The sequence below is a fragment of the Monodelphis domestica genome, chromosome 2 (assembly GCF_027887165.1).
Source record: "Monodelphis domestica isolate mMonDom1 chromosome 2, mMonDom1.pri, whole genome shotgun sequence".
Classification (NCBI taxonomy): domain Eukaryota; kingdom Metazoa; phylum Chordata; class Mammalia; order Didelphimorphia; family Didelphidae; genus Monodelphis; species Monodelphis domestica.
Genome location: NC_077228.1, coordinates 436,298,952 through 436,308,815, shown reverse-complemented (window position 1 = coordinate 436,308,815; position 9,864 = coordinate 436,298,952). Strand labels below are relative to the sequence as shown.

General features: G+C 37.0%; 1 protein-coding gene across 1 annotated transcript in view; it reads left to right on the top strand.

The window, feature by feature from the left end:
• Window positions 1-737: 737 nt before the first annotated feature.
• The window catches only part of TFB1M (transcription factor B1, mitochondrial), an 82,112-nt gene continuing 72,985 nt past the window's right edge, over window positions 738-9,864 (top strand). The window contains exon 1 of the mRNA XM_001381294.4: window positions 738-957. Coding sequence (XP_001381331.2) covers window positions 825-957 — 133 coding nt within the window. The 5' untranslated portion in view covers window positions 738-824. The remainder of the gene's footprint in view (window positions 958-9,864) is intronic.

Sequence of the window (9,864 nt, the reverse complement as noted above, 5' to 3'; positions counted from 1 at the left end):
GTTGAGATGAGATCAACAATGTTGTGTGTGTGTGTGTTTTAATTGCTTTAGGCTACTCCTGTAATACTTCAATTAGTTTTATTTTTCATCTTCCATAATATGTCACTTCATATTCCTCATCTTACAAAATTCTACTCCATACACTCTAGGCTCATCCTCCAACTCTCATTTCCCATTTTCTGTTTTTGTTGTGCCTGTTACTTATGCTTATAGTGCCTTTCTTCCACCTCTTTCTACTGAGCTCATATCCATTCTGTTATCTAAATTCAAATGGTATGTTGTCCAGGATGTGTTTTGAGCTGGAAGTAAACTTTGTTAGCAACAGCCTTCCACTTAGGAGCTTTGTTTTGTATCTCTACAATGCAGTCATCAAATGTTATCTGTTATGTATATTGGTATCTTAAAGCAGCGACTGGTACATAACAGATATTTTGTTAAAACTGTATGCACAAAGCAGGAGGCACACAGAACAGGAGCTAGAGAAGTGATTATTGAAAAACGCTATACACAAACTACTCTCGTTCTTGGAGCCCTAAACGCATGGCATATTTATCAAACAAAGAGATCAGTAGTTGCAGTAAAGTTAACATCTGCAGCCCCAATACCAGAAAGCAGGAAGGAAAGTGGGAGAGAAGAGGCACAAGTTTTAAAAAGGTCCGTTCCCAGGGAAATTTGCGTAACGTGGCGCCGTTTGCGTTAGGAGGTGGGCTTTCCCGTTCCTAGCATTGCAACTTCCGCCCGCGGGGCGAGGACCCAATTGGAGAGTGTCGGAAACGGGTGGCTCTCTGCCTAGGCCCATTTGAGGAGTTGCCTGCACCGCACTCATGGGTCCCCAGGCAAAGCTAGCTGCTTTCCGCCTCCCGCCTTTGCCTACGGTGGGGGAGATCATTAAACTTTTTGGACTCCGAGCCCAGAAACAGCTGTCCCAGAACTTCCTCCTGGACTTGAGGCTGACAGGTGGATAATGTTACCGTGCTTCCTAGGGTTCCCCAGTGTTTTCAGGCTGTATGGGAAGAGGTCGGGCACGCCGTACGTCTGAAAGCGTGTACGTGCATGTCTGGGGAGCGTGTACACGTCCGGTACGCACTCTGTGCACGCTCGGACGTGCGCGCTCACTCCTGCCTGAGCCTTTCAGCTCCGCTGTTAGTCTGGGCTAGTATGTTTCTAGCCCACGTTTAATGTTGACCTTAAAATATATCAGAACTTAGATATTTTTAGAACTACTCTTGGTCTAGAAAAAAGCGTGGGGATTTTCGGGGGAGAGGGTTTTTTTCCCTTTTTTTTAAATTTCCCAGAAACTTTTTCTTGCATTCTTTGGGGGTCAGGTTCTTCATTAAAAAATTGAGTGGCTGCAATGTGCCTGGCTAGAACTAGAGAGGAAAAAAAGAGGAAGAAAGTAACAACTTTCTAGTTACAATCTCTAAGAATTTGGATTTTATGAGAACTAAGATATCTAATGTGTAGCACAGCGCCAGGCACATAGTACACATTTTTTAAAAGTAGTTATTGAATTGAATCTATTTCTGCGTGATGTTCAGTTTATTCCTGTCATGTAATTTAAGGTTTGAACTTGCACCCAGGAACTTTGCCGAGTGTTTCATTGTTGAAGAAAATCATTACCCTTGGTTTGGTTTAATTTCTTTAGTACCTACCTCTTATTTGCAAGGTTGTTGGATTTTTATTTTATTTCTGAGCTTTCAGCCTTTGGCACTTCCGCTGAGTTGCTTTCTAACTTTTGGCAAGTTGTCTTCCCTGGGTTTCATTCTCAACTGTCAGATGTCAGAATATGAGATAGATGAACTTCAAAGTCTTTTCCATAACTAACATTTTGTAATTTTCTAAGTAATTCCAGAAAGTCTGCCTCTTATTGTGATGAAAGTTTACTATGTTATGCCTGCTAAAAGCACACAGAGCACACAGCAGATATAACTTCAAATTAGTTTCATGTGGATTCTTATTAAATAATTAGAACTACTTTGCCTAAAGGAGGGAGGGCTAGTAAAAAAAAATTGAGATGGGTTGCTAGAGTGGCTTGCACAAATAATTAGCGATTGGAACTAAAACTAGAACATAAATCCCTTAGAACTTTACTAGTAATGTTACCAGTTTCACCCTGCATGAGTATGACTTCCAAATCTTGCCATTGGATATATATCTAACACTTTGACACTTTTTGTTGAAATTTTCTTTCTTTTTTATTTGGTTCTTGTTTTGTCATATTTGATTGTTCTTGAAACGCCTATTTTTTTTAGCTATGTGGTTTTAAGTAGACACAGCCTAAGATGTATCTTTATTCCTCCCTCCCCCCTTTTTATTTTTTAATGTTTTCTTTCTTTTGCCTTATATTCGTATATTGTATTTCATGGAGACTTTATGTGTAGGATACTGAGCTACTTAACTATCTTTTAAGCTACAACTTCCTCTTACATTACCAACATTCATTCATTCATTCATTCATTCAGCAGTTAAATTTCAGACAGCTTGATGTATTTGAAAGTCCATTGGTTTGGAGTGTCCAAAAACCTTGGTTTACATTTTAGCTCTGCTGATTATTCCTATATGAAAACCTTGAGCAAGTCCTTTAACTTATATGGATTAAGGTTTCCTCTTCTGTAAAATGAAGGATTAGACTAAATGGCTTCCAAGAGCCCTTTTGGGTCTAAATGTATGATCCTCTGAACACATATTAAATAAATTGTAGATTCTAGGAATACAAAAATAGAAACAGTCTTCCCTTAAGGATCTTGGGTTTTTCTGTTTGCTCATTTGTGTTTGAGTTTTGATATTTCACAGTTAATTGAACAATCATTTCTTTCTTTGCTGTAAACAGATACATCAGCAACATTTTTATTGGATACAGAATATATGCAAAAGCAGTTTATTTTCCAAGGTTCTTGCATTTTTTGTTCATTTATATCACAAAACCTATGGACCAATAGATATATTCTGCAGATTATCGTTAAGAATGCTATTCCTCTTTTTGTTGGGGGCTATACTGTCATCATTGAAAATATTTAACAATGTATCAAAATTGTGGATCAATTCATTTAGCAGTCGATCAAAAATCAAAATTCCAGACCTATAAACTGATTGCCAAACTTGTTCAGTTAGTTTAATTTTTAAATTATCAAGACTTCCTTCTGCTCACTTTGTCAACAAACATTTGACAAATCTCATTTCATTTCAGTAAACATTAAATGTGACTATGTTTAAAAAATGTGACTTTGCTAGGCATTGAGAATGTAATGATAGGATTTTTTCTCAAGGGATTTACAAAAGCAAGTTTATAAATAACCATGACACAACACAGAGCCCCAGACAAAGTGCTATGAGAAATCACTATAGATTGTCTATGATCATGAATGCCAGAATTATGAATTATTCTGTAGATAAAATTCCCAAATATAGAAATGTATATTTATTGAAAACATAGCATTTATAAGGTAATACACTAGTTTTTCATGAGGTAAAGTTAATATATGCATGAAAAACTGTAATCATAAGTACATAGAAATTTCAAATATTCTGAGATTTATTTCAGAGGAGGAAAAGATTACTTACAGCTGAAGGTATTAGAGAAGATTTCATAGAGTTTCACCATAATTGGGTCTAAAACAATTGGCAGAATTTCATGCGATAATAGATTTAGAGTTAGAAAGGACCTTAAAGACTATCATATTCAACTCCTTCATTTTGCAGATGAGAAATCTAAGGCATATAGTTGGGACTCTAACCTAAATCATCTGATAAACCAAACACTTTTCCCACTCTACCTCATTACTTCAGTTTCAAAGAAGTGAGGTAAATGGGAAAAGCCCTACTTATACAAAAATATTTATAGCTGTTCTTTTTATGGTGGCAAAGAATTAAAAACTAAAAGGATGTCCTTAAATTGGGGAAAGGATGAACAAATTGTGGTATATAATGGTGATGGAATACTATTGTACTATAAGGAGTGATGAACAGGATGATTTCAGAAAGAGCTGGAAAGACCTACATGAACTGATACAGAGGGAAATTAAGCAGAATCAGGAGATCATTCTACATAGTAAGTGCAAGTTTGTGGAATGATCAAATGTGATAGACCTAGCTACTCTCAGGAATACAATGATCTGGAACAATTCAGAGGGACTTATGAAAAAGAATGCTCATCACCTCCAGAGAAAGAACTGCTGAAGTAGGGATGCAGATGAAAGCATATGATTCATTACTTGTATATTTGGGTATATATTTTGATGTTTTGGTTTTATAAGATTATTCACTTACAAAAATGAATAATATGGAAATATGGTAGTAGTCTCTCAGTAACTGAGAATGACAATTGTCTTTGTGCTTTTTCATCTATGGTGGGTGGGGTTAAGATAGATGAGTGTGCACAAAGACACTTGTGCCTGAACGAGATTTAAGTGGAAAAGTCGATGCACAGAGACAGTCCCACTCTCTCGGCATTGGAAGCCTGGGTCCAGTGGCACGAAAAGTCGTTATGCCTGGAGACTTCCTCAACTGCATTGGATGGCCATGTTGTCTTTTGTGCTCCAACACGCCCTAAGCACTCCACAGTGCTTTGCTGCGTCGCCATCTCAGCCATTGAACCTTCTTGTTGGTTTCTTCCGCCTGTTCGGTTGAAGCAGTCTTCACATGCTGGGTGAGCAAAGCCCTGGTTCACCAGGGGTCGACGACCCGATGGCTACCCTCACAAGGTTTAGCCGGTCTGTCGAAGTCGTTGCCCGGAGTGTGGCTGCTGCCGCATGCTAGCAGCTACTGGAAGCCACAAGTGAGAGCTGAGTGTCAGGTGGGGGTCAGTGGCTGGAGAGCTGCCCTAGGAGCCCTCCATATCCAGAGATACTACCCCTCTCTGAACATCCCATACACCCCATATGGAAATATATTTTGCATGATAATACACATATAACCAGAACTGAATTGCTTGACAGCTCCAGGAGGGGGCAAGAAAAGAAGGGAGGGAAACAATTTGGATCATATGACTTCAGAAAATTTATGTGGAAATTTGTTATTACATGTAACTGGTAAAAAAATAATAATTAATTTTGAAAAAAGCAAAGAGATGTGGAATAGAAAATGTTGCAAGAGATTTTGAGGCCCTGAACTAGGTGGTAATAATGAGAATGGAAGTAAAGTAAGTAAAATTGATACTGAAGAGGAAGAATTGACATTACCTGGTGACTAACTTATGGAAGGAAGAATCAGAAAGAACTCAGATGTGTTTCTATCGATATAGGGAAGTTAGGAACAGCAGTTTTGTAGGTAAAGGAAAGAAACACATTCATTAAGTAACTAGTATGTGTCAGGCATTATCCTAAGTGCTTTACAAATATCTTGATTCTCAGAACAATTCTGGGAGATAGGTGTTATTATTATGCCCATTTTACAGTCGAGGAAAGTGAGGCAAACAAGTTAAATCACTTGCCCAGGGTCACATAGTTAGTAAATGTTTGAAGCTAGAGTTGAACTCAGATTTACCCATTTCAGATCCAGCCTCTATCCACTAGTGCCATCCAGTTTATTGATTTTATGACTTTTCAAAGAATAAAATTAAAGTTTATTTTTATTTAGTTTTTGCTTTCTTTTCCAATTCTTCTGTTTCTAGTCTATAGGTTGATTAATCAAGTTTTTCTTATGTACTTAGCATGTGCTCCAAATCCTTAGGATTCCAAAGAAAAAGTGAAAAAAAAGTTCTTGCTTACCAGAGTAGCTATAAAATGTTCTTAGAAGGGAAGGCCCTTAGCCTCTTTCAGTACCAGAAAGTCCTCAGGATACTTGGCAAGAGATATTTGAGCTGAGTTAGAAGGAAACCTGGTACTCTGCTAGTCACTTCCTTATTGGAGTCAACTTTTTTCACTCCAGAAATTCAGGGCCTTTTTATAGTGGCTTCTTGTCCCTTCCCCTTTTCACAAGGGCCAATCACAGCTTCCAAAATGCCCAGCACTGTCCAGGGGGCAGTGTTTGTGGGAACCACTTCTCACCTTCTGGAAAGGTATGAATTCTCATTTCCTGGCTGACTGAGTTGAAAGGGTGAAGAGCTCCTTCACCTACTGCTAAGTAAGGTGTTAAAGTTTTTGTTGATTCAATTCAAAAGTAAACAAAGGAAAGTTACTCCTGTCTTCAGTCTGGTGAGGTACTAAGTAGGGGTACTTAAGTTATTGTTAACAAAAGTGTTAACTCAAAATGGACAAAGAGGTTAAAGGATTCCCTTTCACAAGTGTAAACTTTGACAGAATAAAGAATTCCCTTTTACAGTCCTTAATATATACTTGTATAGTCTGGCAAAACAAATTTCTACATTAGCCATGACCCAGTATGTATATCTCAACATTTTAAGTTCATCTGTTAGTGAAGAGGCTCATGAGTATTTTCTCTTCTTTTTTTTTTTTGGAGCCATGATTTGTCATCAAAGTAATGAGAGTTCTTAATATCCTACAAATTTCTTTTTCTGTATAATATTATCTTTGTATAAAGTATTCTTCATTTCTCTCTGCTTCAATTCATAGAAGTCTACAGTTTCTTCTAAAACTGCCTATTATATTATTTCTTCTGGCACAATAATATTCCATTGCATTACCTCAGCTTATTTAGCCTATCTGCAAAGGGAGGACATGCCTTTGATTTCCAGCATGGGGCTACCATGAAAAGAATTGCTATAAATATTTTTGTACATATTGATCCCTTTCCTCTTTAAAAGTGACTTTGATCCATACTTTTCTGATTATTGTGATTCAGATAACATTTTTGAAATTTATTTGATAACTTAGATTTATTTCTTTGAAAACTATCTATTTATTTATATTGCCTTATAAATTTGAATCAGTTCCTTTATATAGTTTGGAAACGAGACTGTTAATAGAAATTTCCTGTAAAACTTTTTGTTTCATTTACCTTTTTTCCTTCTAAATTTTACATTAGATTTGTTTGTATAAAAGCTTTTTGAAATTTTATATAATCAAAATTATCTATTTATTTTATTGGGTGTGATTTTATTGTTTAGTCATAAATTTTCCCTCAACCTTACATCTTACATTACTTATTAGTAATGCCTTCTTTTCTCCTCTGATTTGTTTGATGCTTTTATATCTAGGACTTCCATACACTTGGAGCTTATCATGGTATATGATTTGAGATGTTGTCTAAACCTAATTTTTGCCAGACTACAGTCCATTTTTTTCCAGCAGTTTTTAACAAGTTGCCTCCCAATGACAGGGACATATGATCATCTTATTTGTCATTTCTTATAGTACATATAATATACAGTATTACAGTATAGAATAATAATATTCCTTTTGTACAAGTAGGTCCTTTTCCTCTATCTCTGTTCTCTTTGGTTCAATTAGTTATTTAAACTCTTTCTTTTAGGGCTCTTTTTTGAAAATGATTGTTAAATGATATGTTTAATATTTCAGGTTTTCTATATTATTGTTGTAGTCAATACATGGGCAATTTTTTGTAAAGTGTCGCATGTAGCTGCGAATGTTTAAATTTCTTTTCTCATTCAGTAATTGCAGGATGTCATCTCTATTTTTTCTGAAGTTTTGTTCTGGTTCTTAACTTTTTTCTTATTTTTCATTTGTTTGGATTTTCTATGTTTGAAAGGGCCTAGATTGAGCCCCTCCCCCCATTAGTATGGTTTTACTAACCTTTCTCCAATTCTATTAAATTTTAAATAGATTTTAATGCTATTAGATGTCTAGATGTAGTATTTATATCGATTCTTTTTTTAAAAAATCCTTAACCTTTTTTTTCTTAAACTGAAAAAAAGAACTAAAAAAATAAAAGAATCTTTAACTGATTCTAAGTATCATTTCCAAGGCAGAAGAGCAGTAAAGGCCAGGAGTCAGGAGAACCTGGTTCCAATCCGGCTTTAGACACTTCCTACTAAACACCAAATGCCTAATCTTTATTGTTTGTGTTTTGGTGAAGGCTGAAGCTGGGCAGAGACACTGTACTACAGGATTCAGGCAGGGAATGCTAAACCAGCAAGAAATGTCCAGGGCCCATCAACCTTAAGTTTTACTTAACCCAATCCAGAATTAAATGGGCTGCCTTGAGAAGTAGTGAGTTTTACCTCCTTGGCAGTCTTCAAGCAGAGGCTGGATGACCACTTGTTAGATATGTTGCAGTTGGATTTCTACCTGGCTACAGAGGTCCCTATCAATTGTCATATTCCTATCCATCTTATGATGTAATGGGATGTTTATTCATGTAAATTGTCCTTTGGAGTCCTTTGTTCTTAGAGAAGGTTTCATGAAAGAATCAGGCTTTTCAGTCATTTCTTAAAGTGGTAGGCCTTTATTTTAACATTTTAATCCATACAAGCAGTAGTTTAAGACAGGTGTCAAACTTATTGAAAGAAGAAACAACTCCTATATGTAACCTAAAGTAGATTAAAATGGAATTGGCAAATACTTAACAAAATAAGTAAAATACAATGCAACATAATCTTAAATTGTGTTTTTTCTAAATCAACATACAGTTGACTAAATCTGTTTCTATTTGAATTTAATAACACTAGTTTAAGAGATATTCTAGCATGAGAGAGAGCAGTTTGCAATCTCTCCTTCCCCCTCCCTCACTGTGGCCCCCCTCAGGCCATAGGGACACTTTGAGTTTGATGCCACTGACATGAGATACCTTTAGGACAGAGAAAAACAGGGGAAAAATATTGCTAAGGCAGTTTGCAATCACTCTTCTTCTCCTGTTCACACAGAGACAGAAAGTCCTGCCAAACTCATCTGACTTCCAAAACAAAGGAGAGCTGAGAAGTTCACTAGATCTCTAGAAAACTGAGTTGTCTTCAAGCTGCTACTAGTCTGAGGGAGGCCTGGAGGGGCCACACAAACAGTGATCCTGGGGAGAAGTTCCTCCTAACTCAGCATTCTCAGCTCTCCCTTGCTTTTCCAGAGACCATGACAGCTGAAAGACATGTACCATAGCTAAGGTTATTTTAGTGAAGAATGCATCATTACTTGGGTACTTGGTTACTGATGGAGTCTACATCTCTATAAGAAGGTAGTGGGGGTTAGATTGTGCAAATGATCATTAACCATTGTAAAGGGTGAATCCCAAATAATAAAATACCGAAGTCAGCTGCCAAATCTTATGGTGATTTAATTGTTATAGTAGAGAAAATTTTAAGAAGAAGGAGGAAAGAAGGGTCTAATACCAGGCAGGAAGATAGGAGATCTAGAAAGTAAGGGTTTGAGTGTGAAGGAGGAAAGAATCAGCTTGACCTCCAAAGAGGCTTAGCTAAGATGCCCAAACCTGAAATCAGCTCCAGGACAAACTCACCATCCAACACTCCAAGATTGACACACTGCCAGCCAGAGTTGTCTCTCCAGGGAAAGAGGCATGAGGCAGGAAGTGATGTCCTTTTATGGACGTTTTTAGATCATCTTTCTGTGTCTCATCTGTACTAATGAGGACCCTGCTTGACTTAGGACAGCCCAGAGGTCTGTCCTTTTTTTGCACATGTCTGTTGAAGGCCATCTCCTCAGACAAATTAAACCTTGAGTTTGATGCAGACCTTCAAAATCTTGTCAAGCTGAGTAGGGTGGAGAATGCAGAGTTTCCAAGACCTGATTCTTTTATTCCAAGTATCTCCATTGTTACTGATCAGGAAATAGCTAAATCACAGCTTCTAAAGAATGGTCTGATTAGGGTGGAGTAGTTTTGAAATTCTTGAGAAAGATAAAGAGAATACATGTGTGTGTACCTGTGTTTTGAATGTGGAAGCTTTTAAGAAATTTTAGAAAGGGGGTGATCCAGAATAATAGCAGCTTACAGCTTTTTTGTTCGCCATTCTTAACACAGTGTTCGTGATGGTGAGTTCGAACTCTGAGCATTTGCTGAGTA